General features: G+C 48.1%; 1 protein-coding gene across 1 annotated transcript in view; it reads right to left on the bottom strand.

The window, feature by feature from the left end:
* LOC119962154 (galectin-8-like) overlaps positions 1-19,313 on the bottom strand; it is a 52,076-nt gene that overhangs the window by 16,837 nt on the left and 15,926 nt on the right. Inside the window, exon 2 of the mRNA XM_038790090.1 lies at positions 5,698-5,786. Coding sequence (XP_038646018.1) covers positions 5,698-5,786 — 89 coding nt within the window. The remainder of the gene's footprint in view (positions 1-5,697; positions 5,787-19,313) is intronic.

The raw sequence follows: 19,313 nt of genomic DNA, 5'->3' as shown, positions 1-19,313 counted from the left end.
AAAAGGCAGATTTCGGGCTTTGACGTAGTGGGCGAGCCAGGTGACCCCCGGGTGGCAGAGGTCATTGTGGATAGCTTTCAGGCGGTCGTCTTGCGCGCTGGCGCAGTGCCGCGGGACAGGGCATCTGAGGGCTCGTTGAGCTTCCCCGGTCGGTACATGATATCGTACTTGTAGGTGGAGAGTTCGATCCTCCACCGTAGGATCTTATCGTTTTTAATTTTGCCCCTTTGTGAGTTGTCAAACATAAAGGCAACCGATCTTTGGTCGTTGATGAGAGTGAACCTCCTACCTGCGAGGTAGTGCCTCCAGTGACGTATAGCTTCCACGATGGCTTGTGCTTCCTTTTCGACCGAGGAGTGTCGAAGTTCCGAAGCGGAGAGGGTTCGGGAGAAAAGGGCGACTGGTCTCCCTGCCTGATTTAGTGTGGCTGCGAGAGCGACCTCTGAGGCATCGCTCCCTACCTGGAAAGGGACGGATTCATCCACCGCCCACATGGCCGCTTTGGCGATGTTCTCCTTGATGCAGGTGAAGGGTTGGCGAGCCTCATCTGATAGAGGAAAGAGTGTGGCCTTAAATAGTAGGCGGGCTTTGTCCGCATACTGAGGGACCCACTGGGCATAATATGAGAAAAACCCCAGGCACCTTTTGGGGGCCCTGGGACAATGAGGGAGAGGGAGTTGTAAGAGTTGTAAGTTGCATACGGTCCGGGTCGGTGCCCAGGACTCCGTTTTCCACGACATAGCCGAGGATGGCTAGCCTGGTCGTGCGGAAAACGCATTTCTCCGTGTTATACGTGAGGTTGAGTTTCTGGGCAGTCTGGAGAAATCGATGGAGGTTAGCGTCGTGGTCCTGCTGATCATGGCCGCAGATGGTGACGTTGTCCAAGTACGGAAACGTGGCCCGCAGCCCGTACTGGTCCACCATTCGGTCCATTGCTCGTTGGAACACCGAGACCCCATTCGTGACGCCAAAGGGAACCCAGAGGAAGTGGAAGAGGCAGCCGTTGGCCTCGAACAACGTGTAGTGGCGGTCCTCCGGGCGGATTGGGAGCTGGTGGTATGCAGACTTCAGATCCACCGTGGAGAAGACTTTATAATGGGCGATCTGATTCACCATGTCTGCAATCCTGGGGAGGGGGTACGCATCGAGGAGCGTGAACTGATTAATGGTTTGGCTATAGTCCACTACCATTCGGAATTTTTCCCCAGTCTTGAAGACCACCACCTGAGCTCTCCTGGGGCTATTACTGGCCTCTATGATCCCCTCATGTAGAAGCCTATGGATCTCAGTTCTGATAAACACCCTGTCCTGCAGGCTGTATCGCCTGCTGCGAGTGGCTACGGGTTTGCAGTCCGGCGTGAGATTGGCAAAGAGTGGAGGGGGGGTCGATTTTCAGCGCAGCGAGGTTGCAGATAGTGAGTGGGGGCAAGGGCCCGCCGAAGCTGAGTGTGAGGCTTTTGAGGTTGCACTGGAAGTCGAGTCCCAGTAAGAGTGGGGCGCAGAGTTCGGGGAGTACGTATAGCTGGAAGCTCCGAATAGCTAGTGCCCTGGATCGTTAGGGTCGCGACGGTGCGCTCTTGGAGGTCAACAGAGTGTGAGCCCGAAGCGAGGGAGATAGTTTGCCGTGCAGGGAAGATAGGGAGTGAACAGCATCTTACCAGGTCTGGGTATACGAAGCTCTCGGTGCTCCCGGAGTCAAAGAGGCACGGTGTCCTGTACCCATTGATTTTAACGGTCATCAGCTGTGCTGGAGTGGCTCCGTGATGACTGTCCTCTGAGTTCATAGTTTTCGAGTTGAGTTTCAGAGTTTGAAGAGGATGGGTCCCAAGATGGCCGCCCCCGTGAATCGCACGTGGCGGGCAGCGAGGAAGATGGCGCCCAAGATGTGGCCCCCATGAGTCGCACGTGGCCGGCCACGTGGAGGGGGGTTGCCAAGATGGCGGCCCCTATGAGCCGCACATGTTGGGTGGGGGCGGAGTCGGAGTACAGGCTGCAGCATTTTGGGGCCTGCGGGTCAGTGAGTTTTGGAAACGAGTGCTCTGGGCTGCGGGAGAGTTTGGAGAGGGGGATTTCTTTGCCAGGCAGACCCGGGCATAGTGTCCTTTGCGACCGTAGCTGCTGCAGGTCGCGTTGCGGGCCGGGCAGTACTGCCGTAGATGCTGGGGTGTCCGCAAAAATGGCACACTGGGGCTGCGTAGTGAGTGGGTGGCCGTGTGGCGCAGGCCTGGGGCAGTCGCTGGTCGGAGGCCCAGGGTGGGGTCGCTTGGTTCGCGGGGAACGAGGTGAGGCTGCGGAATGAGACCTCCATGGTAGTAGCCAATTCTACAGTGTCCTCCAAGTTCTGGGTCCCTTTTTCAAGCAACCGCTGGCACACATAGTTTGATCTGAGCCCTGCCACGTACACATCTCTGACAGCGAGCTCCATATGCTGTTCGGCTGATACAGCTTGGTAATTACAGTCCCGAGCTAAAGCTTTTTAATCTCGCAGGAATTCATCTAACGACTCCGCGGGGCGCTGGCGGCGGGTCGTAAAAATGTGGCGCGTGTAGACCTCGTTGATGGGCCTCATGTACATTCGATCAAGCATGGCTAGGGCCTCCGTATACGAGGTAATACTGTTAAGTTGAGTAGAGATAAGGTGGCTCACCCTTGCGTGCAGCAGACTGAGTTTCTGCTCCTCTGTAGTTTCTGATGTGCTTGATTCAGCCAGGTAGGCCTTGAAACATCTGAGCCAGTGTTGAAAGGTTTATTTCGCCTTTGCAGCCTGCGGGTCGAGTACTAGTCGATCAGGTTTGAGGGCTGATTCCATAGTCGTTTTCTTCAAGTTTCCTAAGACTATTAAATTGATGTGACCATCAATTCACAAGAGACGTATTTGGAAGTGAACAGTGGTTTTAATAGTCTTACAACTGAGCCTGCCTGCGACGAGATGAACTGGCAGCAGGCTCACAACTGCAGATATTTATACTTCCAGTTAGTGGAAGGTGCCATGGGCGGAGCCAAAGGTGGAGCCCAGTACAAACTCATCTCCCCCTATGGGCAGAGCCACGCAACTGCTCGTATACCGAGTTTACAGAGACACAACACATACAATATAACACAGTGTGAATTACTAGGATTGTGATTCACCACATCAGGTAAGGAAGAAACTGATGGGGCACAGAAACAGGAAAGGGTGGAAAGTTGGGAAGTTGAAGAATAGGAGGAGAGGAAACAGAAAAGGCAGCTATAAGAAGTTTTAGAGGTGAGAAATATTTGCATTTTTGCCCTTGATATTGCCTTTGAGAGTTGAATAGCAAAGTGGAATAAAAAGGGTTTGAGGAATGGTTAGTCATGAAGAAAGGAATCTTAAGTTGCAATAAAATAAATATATTTATGTGCCACAATTTTTACAAATGTGAAACATAAAACTGAAAACCATAAATTGTTTAAAAAGCTATGGTTTGGGAATTATTCTTTCTTCTATTTCTATCTCAATTTGGTGAATTTTTCAAGACGCTGACCATTTTCCTCCAGAAGCTACCTCAGGGAAAGTAACATATTAATGTGTATTTCATTCTTCCAACAGTCCTCATTAAGTGCATCTGCAAAATAGCAATAAAACTGCACATTCATTCTAAAACTAAATATTTCACACCTTACTTGCGGTATAATTGAATGTTCGCAATTTGTCTGGAATGTATCCCAGATACCAAGGTGATTTATAAAATTTGCTCACACAGCTGATGAGAATTTTGGGACAAATTTTGCAATCAGCATCTAAATGATGCTTCGGCTATTTACAATATTTATAACCACATTATCTTTCAATATTAAATAAAAATGTATATTACAATCCCAGCTGATGTCATTACTGGACAAGTCAGATTCCAGACGGGATTCTCCGTTTCTGAGACGAAGTGTTGACGCCAACGCAGAATCCGTGGAGTTCACAACAGAAAAACTTGCGCCACATCTGGATTGATTCCGCTACTGCTGAGGGGCTAGCATCAGTGCCACGTGGAACACAGTCGATTCCAATGAGAAATGGTGCCGGATTCGGGGTTTCGTTATTCTAACGCATGAGGCTGACAAGCTGCAGCCGCATATACACAACACTCGCCACAGGGGAGATGCTGGAACACTGCAGCGCCTCGGACTCCAGCACTCCTGTCCCTGCCACATCTGGTAGGCAGCGGGCAGAACAGGGTGGATCAACGCCACCCGGGAGCAGCCATGCCCAGTCGCCCCAGAAGACACCCACCAACGGGGACCCAGGTCCCAGGGTGGGAATCACAGCAGGCCGCCTCCACTCCTGCTGTACCGTCTGGGGATCCACCTAGACGCAGCATTAAGGTCCAGAAGGCCAGAAAGTTAGGCACCAGTTAAGTTGGTATGGGTGCAGGGCACAGTTTAGCTATAAGGGCCAGGACACAAATCTGTACATATTCGTTCACATTAAACACGTGTTGCCACCGTTACAACCTATCTCTTTGCTCTGTCTGATGGGTGTGTAAGGTGGGCTGGTCTGGGCTAGCCGGAAAGGGAGGCGGGGGGGGCGAATGGGCAGACCCTGTGGGTGGCCTGGGCTTCCAACCGCCCCTCCCAATGACCGTCCCCACCACCGCCACCTCAGGGATCCGATGGGACCATGTGATGGAATGGCCAGCTCGCATGCAGGGGTCACCTAGGTTGAAAGTGCTACCATGGGCAGGAGTCAGATGAAATCAAACATTGCGGAGCACCAGAGCTCACCGCAGAGCAGGTTGTCATCATCATCTATCCCATGGACCAGACCCACTGTTACAGCTTTATTCCAAACTCCACTGTTACAACAGCGGTGGCAAACTCACCGCTCCAAACTCACAGGGCTGGAACACAGCAGGCTAAACAGCTGGCTTGTAATGCAAAACAATTACCGTACCGGCCTCCTCGAACAGGCGCCGGAATGTGGCGACTAGGGGCTTTTCACAGTAACTTCATTGAAGCCTACTTGTGACAATAAGCAATTATTATTTTTATTACAGCCAACTCAGGGCCCCCACCCCACACTGTGAAAGGTATGTATCACAGAAAGGGTGGCCTGGGGTGCGGGGATGGGATGCGATGTCCGTGCCTCTGGCCTGTCCCTCAATCCACCACCCCCAGTTGGTGAACCTCGAAACGTTATTAATCTCACCCCATTAACTTACCCTTTTATTCCTTTGTCTGGAGGTAATCAGAGCAACCTGTGTGTGTTGGCCCTGGCGCACACGTCATGGGCCCCATGTCCTGCCCACCCTCCCCCTCATCCTCCTCGTTGGACGAGTCCTGGAATTCCTCCTGCTCCTCCAACACATCACCCTTCTGCTGTGCCATGTTGTGGAGGACGCAGCAGGCCGCCACAATGCGGGCGACCCTCTCAGCATCATAGTGGAGGGCCCTTCCAGAGCGGTCCAGACACCTGAACCGTGTCTTCAGGAGGCTGGCGCACCACTCGATCGCCAGCACATGCGCAGGGCTGGCCGGGAACTGTAGTTCCCCAACTCCAAGGACCTGATCTCTGACTCAAAAAGTATGTTTTTTTTTCTCAGGTCCATAACATTTCCATGATCTTTTTTAAATTAACAAATACACGATACCCCATGTGCAAATGTTAGAAAACGTATGATTTCTTTACTTGCTAAAATACTATAATTGGATAATAAATATTAATTTCAGCTTATTTGAGTATATTACCTGAGGGGATCATCAGTCAATTTTCCTTTAATAACTACTATTGACTCTTCACGTAATTCTTCATCAAATTTTGCTGTACAAGGAACCATCTGAAATTTAAGATATACAGCAAGTAAATGATTAGTAGGCATCATCATTGAATACCAAGATAAACTCCTAATTCATTTTGTCTTTCTGGGAGCCTTTGGATCATACAATTCCCTACAGGCAATAAAAACTCTGAACAAAAGAGAAGAATCAGGAGATACAAAGATGACACTAAAATTTAAAAACACACTCTGTCATTAACCATTGTCAAAGCAGAATCCATAACTTCTGTTAAAGAGGAAATTAAAAGTTGCATTAAAAAGTATTAGTAAAGAGTATAAAAAGGAAGCAGAAGAGTGAAATTAGATACCTCATTTAGGGACATAACACTGAGCCACTGGCTTGTTTCAAGTTTGAAGAATTACAAGATACAAGCTATTAATTCAAAAATTCTATATATGTTAATTATGGGCAGCATGGTGGCACAGTGGTTAATACTGCTTCCTCACAGCGCCAGGGACCTGGGTTCAATTCAGGCCAATGTGAGTGTGTGGAGCTTGCACTTTCTCCTCGTATCTGCATGGGTTTCCTCCGGATGCTCCAGTTTCCTCCCACAGTCGAAAGATGTACAGGTTAGGTGGATTGGCCATGCTAAATTGCTCCTTAGTGTCTAAAAGGTTAGGTGTGGTTACTGGGATAGGGTGGAGGTTTTTGATTAAGTAGGGTGCTCTTTCCAAGGGCTGGTGCAGACTCAATGGGCCAAATTGCCTCCTTCTGCACTGTACATTCTATGACTGTACGAATTATAAATAATAGTGATATGTTTCATATTAGAATATGTAGAGTTATGAAAATTCAATTAAATAAAGATTAACTAGGGACTTCCGGTGGCAGCATGTAGGTGGAGGTCACACGTTAGCTGGCTCCTGCTAGTCTCTAGTTTTTGCACTTTTATGCTCAGTTTCAGAGGTAGTTTGTGAATCAGTTGGTGTAGGAAGTTATAAGGAAGGTGTGATATGTTGGAGACCCAGAAGAAGGGCATTGGAACGAAGGGGGTGAGCAAAAGTCCACCATGAGTGAGTTGGTGAATCCTGCAGGAAGGAAAATGGTGGGGGCTGGTTGGATCTGCTCCCGTCACAGTGGAAACTCTGACCGAGGTGATGTCGGGACAGTTTGAGAAGCTGTTCACCAAGCATATGGAGGTGCTGTGGAGGGAGATGATGGCTGCGATGAAAGAGTGGGTGGAGGAGGCTATTGCCCTGGTCAATGTGGCAATGATGAAGCCGTCGGTCGAGGTGCGGGAGCAGGGAGCGAAGTTGAAGGGGGTGGAGGAGGCACTGTTGCAGCACACGACCAGTTCACCTCGATGGGTGAGGAGCTGTGGATGATGGCAGAGGCCAATAAAGGGTTTAGGGCTACGGTGGAGAATCTGGAGAACAAGTCAAGGAGGCAAAATCTGCAGATCGGGGGTCTGCCTGACGGGGTGGAGGGCCCGAGGCCGACCGAGTACTTTGCAAAGATGCTGGTGGAGTTGATGGGGGAAGGGGAAGAACCCACTTGCTACAAGTTGGACAGGGCACATTGGTTGTTCAGGCCATTCAGGCCTAAAGCAAATGAGCCACCAAGGGTGGTCATAATCTGCTTTCGTAAGTTCCACGTGAAGAAGAAGGTCCTGAGTTGGACAAAGCAGATACGAGAAGTGAAATGGGAGGTGTTGGTATACGAATATACCAAGATATGACAGCGGAGCTGGCGAGAAGATGGGCGGCATTTGGACGGTTGAAGGCAACACTATCTTGCGGTTCGGAGTGGTCAACCCCGCAAAGTTGAGAGACGGCCGAGGCAGCGGAGGTGTTCATGAAGGCTGAAGGACTGGTCTGAAATGAGAGTTGGGACTTGGAATTGGTTTGAGGGGATGGGGATTGTATTTTTTCTTACGGACAGTTTTTTCTATTTGATGGTTTTTTTTTTCTGCCTTTTGAATGGGGGGGGGGGGGGGGTATAGTTTACCTTTGTTTGTATTTGTTCATATATGTTTAAGGTTTATGTCTTTTTTCTGTGGGCGTGGTTTTGTACTGTTCCTTAATATGAGGGAGGTGGGGGATTGTTGGGGTATGTGGGACTGGGTTACTGAGGAAGGGAATGGGAGAAGAGGGGGCTTTGGCAGGGGTCACCCCACTAGTAAGTGAAGATTGTCTCGTGAGCGGGAGTGTGGTTGGGAGAAGGACCGCAGTCTTTGGAGCCTGTTTGAACTGGGTTCGATGGGGGGAGGGAACGAGACTGGGAGAGGTGTTTGCAAGGGGAAGTGGGTTAGGGGGACCAATGAAGAGTTCAAGAGTTTTCGCACACTTGAAGAATTTACTTGCGAAGACTCTCATTCAAAGTATCATCTTGTATCATTGACTTTGTCTATATATGTGGTTGTGGAACCCACCTCTTCATTCACCTGATGAAGGAGCTGCGCTCCGAAAGCTAGTGATTCGAAACAAACCTGTTGGATTTTAACCTGGTGTTGCAAGGCTTCTTACTGAAGAGTTTAAAAGCCAATGTGGTGATGTTGCAGGACCCATTGAGGGTGAAGGATCAGGTGAGGCTTAGGAAGGGGTGGGTGAGTCAGGGTTTGGCGGCGCTGTTGAGCGTATATGACCCCAACTTGGACGATGCAGGGTTTGTGAAGAGGGCGCTGGATGCCATCCCAGATTTGGACACCCATGAGCTGAAAATAGGGGGGGACTGGAATGTAGCGCTGGAACCGAGTGGACAGGCCCCAGCCGTGCTCGCTGACCCTGTCCGGGGGGGGGGGGTGTCAAAGGCATTGGCTGGGCTCATGAGGGAGATGGGAGGAGTGGACCCGTGGAGGTTTTTGTATCTAAGGAATCGAGAGTATTCATTTTTCTCCCCAGTGCACAAGGTGTATTTGAGGATTGACTTTTTTGTGGTGGGTAAGGCCCTGTTGGCTGGGGTTAAGAGGACGGAGTACTCAGCAATTGTGATTTCAATCACGCTCCGCATTGGAAGGATGTGGCTTTGGAGTGGGGTCACCTCAAATTGCTTAGAAAATTTCGCCGAGTAACCATCCGGTCCAGAGGCCTTCCCCGACTTTATACCCCTGATACTATCCAGCACCTCCCTCAGTTCGAGGGGCTCCTCCAACTCCGGCCTCTTTGCTTCCTCCACCTGGGGAAATTCTAACTCGTCCCGAAACCGCCCCATCTTCCCCCGGGTCCACCTCGTAAAGTCACTGGTAGTACTCCCTAAACGCCTCATTTATCTTCCCTGGCTCTGACACCACATTCGCAGCCCCAGTCCGTAACTTCAATATTTTCCTGGACGCAACCTGCCTCCGCAGCTGGTGCGCCAGCATGCGGCTCGCCTTCTCCCCATACTCATAATGCACCCCCCTTGCCCTATGCAGTTGCCCTACAGCCCTCCCTGTTGTCAGCCTATCAAACTGTCCCTGCAACTTTTTCCTCCTCGCCAATCCCTCCGCGGTGGGCATGCTTGAATATTCCATGTCCACCTGCACCATCTCGTTCATTTGACGGTCATGTTCTTCCCTCCTTTCCCTATCCGCACGAGCCTTAAACAAAATAATTTCCCCTCGGACCACTGCCTTCAGTGCTTTCCACAAAATGGCCACTGATACCTCCCCATTCTGATTCAACTCCACATACTTCTTAATCGCCACCCGCGCACCTTATCACAAAAACCTCCATCTGCCAACAACCCCGAGTCAAATCTCCACCCTGGCCTCTGCTCTCGTCCTGATCTAAACTGAATCTCCAGCCAGTAGGGCGCATGGTCTGAGATAACTATCCCCACATACTCTGCCCTCTCCACCCCAACCAAAATCTCCTGACTCACTACAAAGTAATCAATCCTTGAATACACCTTATAGACATGTGAAGAGGGAATACTCCCTTCCCCTGGGTTCTGAAAGCACCATGGATCCACCATACCCATCCTCTCCATAAAACCCCCCTGCTCCCTTGCCATTCATATCCTACCCATCGACCTGGGGCTCAACCTATCCACCCTCGGCTCTAAGACAGTTAAAATCTCCTCCCATGATCAACTGGTGCGTGGCCAAATTTGGAATCGCTGACAGAAACCCCCCTCATAAGACCCACATCGTCCCAATTTGGATTTGGACTTTTGTTTATTGTCACGTGTACCAAGGTACAGTGGAAAGTATTTTTCTGCGAGGAGCTCAACAGATCATTAAGTACATGAAAAGAAAAGGAAATAAAAGAAAATACATAATAGGGCAACACAAGGTACACAATGTAACTACATAACACCGGCATCGGGTGAAGCATACAGGGGTGTAGTGTTAATGAGGGCAGTCCATAAGAGGGTCATTTAGGAGTCTGGTAACAGCGGGTAAGAAGCTGTTTTTGAGTCTGTTTGTGCGTGCTCTCAGTCTTTTCTATCCCCTGCCCAATGGGCATACACATTTACCACGGTGCCCCTTCCAATACCCCACTCACAATCACATACTTTCCACCCGGATCCCTCACCTCCTTTGCACTCACAGATCCCATTTTTTTGCTCATTAATATCGCCACTCCCCTCGATTTTGAATCAAACTCCGAGTGGAAAACCTGCCCGAACCACCCCTTCCTTAACCAAACCTGGTCCTTCACACGAAGGTGCGTCTCCTGCAGAAAGACCACCCCCGGTTTCAAGCTCCTGAGGTGCACAAACACCCACAACCTTTTAACCAGCTAATTCAGTCCCCGGACGTTCCACGTTACCAGCCTTACCGGAGGCTTATGTCTCCAATCCCCTCTACCATCCGTCACCTTCCCCACTAAACTCCCGCCCTTAATTCCACCCTATACCTAGCCCATCCCAGTTGGTCCCCTTCTCCGCCCCATACCATGCCATCTCTCACCCCCTGCCACATTGCAACAACCCCCCCACCACCCCCTCCCCACCCAGCCACGCCTCTCGGACTTCACCACCACCTCACTTCCATTCACCAGCATCACCTGCTAGTGCGACTGCCCCTGCCCAAAGGCACCGCCCAATGAACCACCCCTCAGCTCAAGGAGGAAAGCTCGCTGCTGACCGTACCCTCTCCCACCACAACAAAGACTTCTCCTGAACTCCAGGCAGCCTTCTCCGAAAGCAATCAAACAAATGTTAAACACAAACAGTCCCATAAAACAGGAGGGGGGAATGGGAACATCCATCCCCACATAAACATTTCACCCCTACAACCCCTTACAATCCCAACAGTAAACAGCAACCGCACCCCCCCCCCAAAAGACAAAAAATGCCCAATCCCGACCCCCACTTCAAACAAGCTCGCCAACCATTACAAAGTGCCAGCACCCCGGTTCCCAAGCATTGTCCGCTCAGTTCTCCCCCAGTTTATGCTCCTTAATGAAGTCTTTGGCCGCTACTGGGGTCTCGAAATAGTACTTCCGGCCTCCGAACGTCACCCATAATTCCACTGGGTACAGCACTCCAAACATGGTCTGCCATCGGTATAGCACTGCCTTGGCCTTATTGAAGCCTGCACGCCGCTTCGCCAACTCGGCTCCGATATCCTGATAAATTCGGACCTTATTCCCCTCCCAGTCGCAGGTATGGTTCCCCCTGGCCCAATGCAAAATCTTCTCTTTCTCCACATAGAGCTCCCCAGCTCTAGGCTTCTGCCTCAGGGACATACGCGCTTCAGGGGCCTTATCTAACACCCTTTCCGCCACCAGCCCCAGCAGCATCTTCGCGACGTACCTCATGGCACTCAAACCTTCCACTCCAGGCAGGCCCACTATTCGCAGTTTTGCCTTCTTGAGATATTCTCCTGCTCCTCCACCTTTGCCCTCAAAATTTTACACTGGTCTCCTAGGAGCCCCATCTCCGCCTCCAGATCCACCACATGATCGCTGTGATCTGAGATCACTCCTTCGATCTCCCAAATCTGCGACCAATGCACCTCCAAACACTTCTCCACCCGTTCCAACAAACTCTTCAGGGGTGCACAGCTCCTTCGATGGTCTTCAAGCGATCCTCCTGAATTTCCCTCCTCTGCTGCCGGAATTCCTCCTTAATAAATGCCACCATATGCGCCATCTGGGGCCTTCCAGCTTGCATCAGCCCTTCCCCCACCGCCTTGCTTACACTGGCTGCTGCTGCAATACAGGCCTGCTCCAACTCTCTAGCCTGATCTCTCACTGTCTTCTGCCGGGTTTGATAACCAGCAGACATACCGCTCCCAGGGGAAACTACTCCTCCAACCTTCATCTATGCCTTTTCATCAAAATTCCACCCAGGGTCGGGTAAAAAGAGCTCTTTTCTGTGCCTTTAAGCAGGAGCTGCCCTGTGTGTGACCACTAATACCATGGCCACCACCGGACGTCCCTCCTGTTTTTGTTTCAATGTCTGCGGGTCTTTTTGCCTAAGTCTTTTTTCAGGGGGTAAACAGGTTGACCTCCTCGATTGTTTGCGGGGGATAGGTGGCCAAGATTAGGAGGGTGATACTGTTGTATTATTATTGGCTGGCAAATGCAGAGAAGGAGCGGGGTTGGAGCAGAGAGTGGGAGGGAGGCTCTGTGGGGTAAGGATGGAAGTGGGCTCCTACAGAGAGTCGGGGTTGCGGGTGCTGGCAACAACGGCCCCATGAAAGTATTTGGCGAGTCCTATGGTGGTGGGCACGTTGAAAATTTGGAGGCAATTTAGACAGCACTTTAAGCTGGGGGCCAGGTCAGGGGGATGCTGATTAGGAGGAATCAAGGGTTCGACCCAGGGAGGATGGATTTGAGGTTTCGGGGGTGGGAAGACAGGGGGATTAGGGAAATTATGAATCTGTTCCTAGGAGGACGATTTGCAAGTTTGGAGGAGTTGGGCGAGAAGTATGAGCTGGCACAGGGGGAAAGTTTTGGGTATATGCAGGTGCTGGATTTTGCGAGGAAGATTTACCCAACCTTCCCGATAAAGCATGCCTCCTCGCTGTTGGAGGCGGTGCTGTCAGTGGAGTGGGGGGGGGGGGGGTGTGTGTGGAAGTCATCTCAGCAGTTTATGGGAGGATTCTGTAAGGGGTATGGCAAAGTGGGAGGAAGAGCTGGAGACGACGCTGGAGAAGGGTTGTGGTGTTAGGTGCTGCGGAGGGTGAATGCCTCGATTTTATGTGCAAGGTTGAGGCTGATACAGCTGAAGATAGTGTACGGGCGCACCTTAAAATATCAAGGATGAGCCGGCTATTCGAGGGGGTGGAGAATGTCTGTGAGCAATGTGGGAGGAGTCCTGCAAACTATTTTTAGATGTTTTGGTCCTATCAGAAATATTTTGGAGGACAATCGCTAGGGTCTTACACGTAGATGTGGTGCTTGGCCCCCCTAAAAGCCATATTCGGGGTGTCAGACTGGCCCGAGTTGCAGGGGGTGTGGGAGCAGATGTCTTCACCTCGCTGATTGCTCACAGGCGGGTCTTGTTGGGGTGGAGGTCAGCTTCTCCACTCTTGTGCCTTGCCGTGGTGAGGGATCCGCTGGATTTTTTGGCTCTGGAGAAGGTGAAGTTCGTGCTGGGGGGAGGGGGGGCGAGTGAGGTGGTTCGACAATTGTTGGGGTTTATTTATCATGCACTTTCAAAAGTTGGTTGCCGTTGACTGCTGGGGGGGGGGGGGGGGGGGGGGGGGGGGGTGGGGGGACTGGGGAGATTTTGTTTGGGGTCGTTTTGTATTGTAAAATTGTTGAAAATTTGATGAATAAAAATACTTTCAAAAAATAAATAAATAAAGATTATCTACTTTTTGGAGCCATCTCTTTTTTTTTTTAAAAGAAAACCGTAGGCAAATACTGCTGAAGTGATCTGCCAGCAAACCTCATGCTGAGGGACAATCTCCCTTTCAGATGTTTTGTGACGATGGAACTTGCTACTCTTCCGTGATATATAAGGACCAAACCCAGAGTTTTTTTTTATTTTAAATTTTAGATTACCCAATTATTTTTTACAATTAAGGGGCAATTTAGTGTGGCCAATCCACCTACTTTGCACATCTTTGGGTTGTGGGGGCTGTGTTGTTCCTCGTGTCTTAATAAAGCTCGTAGTCTCAAATGTGGAGAAGATGCTTTATTGTGAATTTGTTCTCTCTTCAGAGCTTAACTTACGGCTACCTCAAATGCTGCCTGCTTGTGTGTCTGTGTCCTGCTACGAATTCTGCCTTCCGTGAAGTGTGTCGTCACTTCCTGTCCCTGTGTATATATAGCTCTCCCGTGCTCCCTCTAGTGCTTGCTCAGTTGTATTGCATCTACTAAGATCTACGATCACCACATCCCCCTTTTTTCTTTACATATTTTCTGTATATCGTTAAAGAAAATTGTACAAAACAGTTACTTATGATATGTGTATCTATACAAGTGATGGTGCTATTGCATATTTTACAATGCCAATTTATATTTATGAGTCCACTCTTAATAAAAACATTTATGAGTCCATACTTGATGAATTTGTTCACTGAGTTTTTTCTTTTGTTGTTGCCGTGGTGAATGTTGTCGGTGTTCTTGTTATTTTAAGTAACCAATGCGTCATCCCGAGGTGTTTGCAAGGTCGAACCACTGATGTTGACTGACATGGATTTTTTTCTGTGCTTGTGGTATCGATTTATTATTTCATCTGCCTTGAAAGCTGGTATGCTTGCTTGTTCTGGAGCAGATGTAAGTTTGTGCGATTCGTTGTCATCCCATGGCATGTTTGTAGTCTTGTCATTGTTTTGCAGTGTGTTGTGGTATTGTCCTTCATGTGCAGAGTTGTACCATTTTGTACAAGTCGTTGTTTCATTGCTGTTGTTTCTGTCGTTCCTGTCTTTGTTGTTTTCGTTGCCGTTCTTGTTGCTGTTTTTGTCGTTTCTGTCTTTGTTATGCTTCTTGTTGGTTTTGTTGTTCTTCTTGTAGTTTTTGTCGTTGTGCTTGTAGGTTTTGTTGGTGCTGTTGTTGTTCTTGTTTCTGCAGTGCTTCTTGCGATTTTTTGTTGTTCTTGTCGCGCTTCATGTTGCTTTTGTTCTTGCTGTTGTTGTTCTCGTTTCTGCTGTGCTTCTTTTGGCTTTTGTTTTTCTTGTTATGCTCAATGAGTGTCCCGTGTGGATAATTTGAGTCATTGAACGTTTCGTCTCGAGAATGGTGAGAATGATCTGATGTTGCATCGATGCTGGTGACATCAGTCATTTGTGGTGGATTTGATTCCGCGTCTTTGCTTTCTTGGTGCTCCTCTTCTGGAGTCAAATTCTTCGCGATTTCATTTGACGCGGTCTCTCTGGACTCTTGGTGCTCCTCTTCCGAAGTCAAAATCTTCATGACTACAATTGACGTGGTCTCTTTGGACTCTTGGCGCTCCTCTTCCGGAGTCAAATCTTCATGGTTTCTTTTGGCGTGGTCTCACTGGACTCTTGGTGTTCCTCTTCTGGAGTCAAAATCTGCATGGTTTCTTTTGGCGTGGTCTCTCTGTGCTTCTGTACAGACAAGCTGAGAACTGTCAGTCTCGCTGTGATCCTGTACGTCGAGTGTGATCACCTTGTCACTGTTTTCGCATGCAGTGGGTAGATGTACATTGTCTTCTTCTTGTTCATGTGAACTTGGTAGACTTTCATAGTCTGCTTGCGGTTGCTCAGATACGGCGGGTTGACCTTCATGGTCTTGTTCATGCATGGTGTTCGCCAGGGAGTGTTTGCTTGCTTCCCTTTTGTAGTCTTTCATCACTCGCACTGTGGAGCCTGTCATCGCTCGCTCTGTGGAGTCTTTCTGTGCTCTCTGTGTGGCGTCGTCTTCGTCTTGGGTATTGCTGTCATCCAATGTATCGACGATCTGCCATGGCACCATGGTGTTGGATTCATCTACCACGAGTAGATTCGTGTTGAGCTTTGCGACCATGTCGCTGATGCTGTGATCAGCATATCCGAATAACTCAGCCATGTCTGAGTAGTATTCTTCGAAAACCAAATCATCTTGGTTGGATTCATCTACCACGAGTAGATTCGTGTTGAACTTTGCGACCGTGTCGCTGATGCTGTGATCAGCATATCCGAATAACTCAGCCATGTCTGAGTAGTAATCTTCGAAAAACAAATCATCTTTTGTTGTTTTTGATTTATTTTTGTTCTCTTCACTTTGGGTGGTGCAGACTGCTTTTTCCAGGGTGTTGTGCGAGTTGTTTTTAACTGCAGGTTTAAGTTCAGGCGTTTTTTTGTCTTCTGAGGCAAGAAACTTTGGTTTTACCGCTTTAAGTATCTTGTTTTCAATTTTCGGGCATTTCCCTTTTCAGTAGGCGTGTCCGGATGTTCAGACGTCATGACGCTCGTGACGTCGTGCGTAGGAATTAATTGCCCATGCGCAATTCGGCCTTCCTTTACTGTGCAGTTTTGTGTCCAATGCGCATTCGCGGCCTGCGCATGCGCATAACGATCCGCGACCAAAATGTTTGGAGACTGCGCATGCGCATAACGATCAGCAACACAAACTTCTTTTAACTGCGCATGCGCAAGCCACGCCGGCGCAGAACGCAAAAAGGGTGATTGTAACTGCACATGCGCGGCTTCCGTTTCCTGCGCATGCGCGGCTTCCGTTTCCTGCGAATGCGCAGACGCAGTTTGTAGTTCTTTGTCTGCCCGAGACTGCAAAATGTGGTCCAACGCCATTTTATTGCGGATTTCAGCGTTTTTTCTTTCTGAAAGTTGTAAGTTACCTTTTCCTTTCGATCTGGACTGGATTTCAGCATTTTGGCTTTGTGAAAAATTCAAGTTATTTCTTTTTGATCTGTACTTTTCACTCGCGATTTCTTGACTGAACCCTTTCTTTTTGTAGAGTTTTGCATCACTCAGTCTCTGTGCAGTTTGGCCTCTGAGCATACCGTGCTGTTCAAATTTCTTACAGTACTCTTCAAATTTGTTTAGTATTGTTTGTAAGCTATTGCTGTCTTCATCTTTTGAATATTTAAATCAATTATATACTTTCCTAGCTTCATGTCCTGCGATGAGCATTGCTATTTTAATTTCATCTGAGGCTGCTGCTACATCATTAGCTATGATATATAAATCGAACCATTGTTTAAACATTTTCCAGACATTTCTTACATTGCCAGTCGTGTCCAGCTGAGGTGGGTATCCAAGCCACATCCTCGAATCAGCGATGCCTTCCCAAGTCGAATGTCCAGTAGGAGATTTCCATGCCATTTTGTTCTTTCTGTGTCTGCAGCTGAGTTGTCCTGTAGTAAGCGTCTGAAGCCAATCCTGGTACCACAATCACCACAGGGGCGAAACCCACGCAGACATGAGGAGAATGTGCAAACTCCACACGGACAGTGACCCAGAGCCGGGATCGAACCTGGGACCTCAGCGCCGTGAGGCAGTTGTGCTAACCACTTGGCCACCGTGCTGCCCTTCAAACTCAGAGTTTGAGTTCATTTTCAATTAAAGCATCTCCCAGAAAAGACAATTACTGCATTCCTATGCTGGGATGGCTATTTGGAGGTGTTGGGGATGCTCCTTAAGAATGCCGAGTTAGGCAATCTTTCTCCATCCTAAATTTGTATTCTCTGTGCATTGTTAGAGACAGGGTAAAAGTAGTACCATGTGCCAAGAAAGCTAGAAAGTTTTTCAAGGGAATAAAGAATCAAGCTGCCAATAGAAACATCATCCAATGGCTGGCAAAAAGATTGGACATCGTCTATATAAAAAGGAATCCTGGAGGAATCCACATGGTGAAATATATTTCCAACTCAGATTTATGAGCAGGGGAATAACAGAAAGCAATTATGATTTATTTTGGCCTACATAAAATTGGGAAATCATCTTCAACAGGAAACCTGTGTATATACAATGCATTAGAGAATGGCATTTGTGCTCTGAGATCCGAGTTCAAGGCCAGTATCTAGTGGATATTGGGAATAGTAATGATCCAACGCTAAATGGCAATATTAGTCAGAGGTAAAAGGAAAACTGATGTGGGAATTGAAGAAATTTTACACTTCTCTTCAAACCTCTCAATGAACGGCAAATTTTAAAAAATCATGATTCATGACTAGACCTTAGTAAGACACCTCACACCAGTTAAAGTATCTTAAAATAGGTCACAACATGCCCACGGGTGAGGCAAAGCACCCGTTTTTTACCACTGAAGTCTCCAATTTTGATGTTTCTGGTTCTGGCTCATCAAGCCAATGAGATCAGAGGACTTTTAGATCAACATTATTTAACACTCTAATCAAGTTATTCTTGGATAAAAGCAAATTACTGCGGAGCTGGAATCTGAAACAAAAACAGAAAATACTGTACAATCTCAGCAGGCCAACTTGTGACACAAATAAAAATTATTATTATAAAGATTATTCATCCACTTCTTTACAAACTGTGACGTAAATAAACTCTGTAGAAACTTCTGCAGCTCTAACTTCATACATTACAAATGTTTGTTGTACAGAGTCAGGTTCAAAGGATTGCAATATAGATAACAGAATACACTTGCTTCAATGGCAAGAAACCCAATGGTCAAATGAAAGATTTCCACCTGTCCCCATGCCAATTGTACAGAAATCTAAACAAAGACATGGCTTAGCAGGATGCTAAACTGAGAACCTGTCTGTTGTTTCAGGTAAAGATCCTGTGGCATTATTTTGAAGCACAGTAAGAAGTCTTACAACACCAGGTTAAAGTCCAACATGTTCGTTTCAAACACTAGCTTTCGGAGCACTGCTCCTTCCTTAGGTGAATGAGGAAGGAGCATTCACCTGAGGAAGGAGCAGTGCTCCGAAAGCTAGTGTTTGAAACAAACCTGTTGGACTTTAACCTGGTGTTGTGAGACTTCTTAATGTGCTCACCCCAGTCCAACGCCGGCATCTCCACATCATTATTTTGAAGGAGAGCAGAGGGATTGAATTATACATTCAGTTTGAGGGAGAGAATAGTGTAACTGTATTTTAAACTGAAATAAGGGCAATTATAAGGGCATGAATGTAGAGCTAGCTAAAGTGAACGGGAAAATTAGGTTAAAGAATAGGAATAGAGATGCAGTGACAGACATTTAAGGGGATATATCAGAACACACAATAGATAGTGTCCAACAAAGAAAGAAAAATTCCATCAGAGGGCCCACTATCCATGGTTAACTAAAAAAGTTAAAGACAGTATCAAACTTAAAGAAAAATAATATAATTGCGCAAGGATTGATGGTAGGAAAGATGGTTGGACAGAATATAAAATATAGCGAAGAATGACTGAAAGATTGATTAGGACACCTCCGTGCCCCCCGATGGGGATGTGGGGATGAAACAGTTCCTCGATGGACTGTATATGCCAGTTGTGGGGGAGGGCAGGCGGGGCAAGCTGGAAGCACTAAAGACCTGGGAGAGATCATGGACAGCACCACCTCCATGCAGGCGGGGAAGGCGCCAAGACCCAGGATCTGGAAGAAGGAACTGAAGGCACTGTTGCTACAAAGATCCGTAGAAGGACAGGTAATATTGAGGAAGCAGGGGGGCTGCAGAAGGATTTGGACAGGCTAGGAGAGTGGACAATGAAGTGGCAGATGAAATAGTGGAAAAGTGTGAGGTAATGCATTTTGGTCGGAGGGATTTAAGCATAGACTATTTTCTAA

This window comes from Scyliorhinus canicula, chromosome 2 (assembly GCF_902713615.1).
Source record: "Scyliorhinus canicula chromosome 2, sScyCan1.1, whole genome shotgun sequence".
Lineage (NCBI taxonomy): Eukaryota > Metazoa > Chordata > Chondrichthyes > Carcharhiniformes > Scyliorhinidae > Scyliorhinus > Scyliorhinus canicula.
This window is presented reverse-complemented; position numbering and strand designations above follow the sequence as displayed.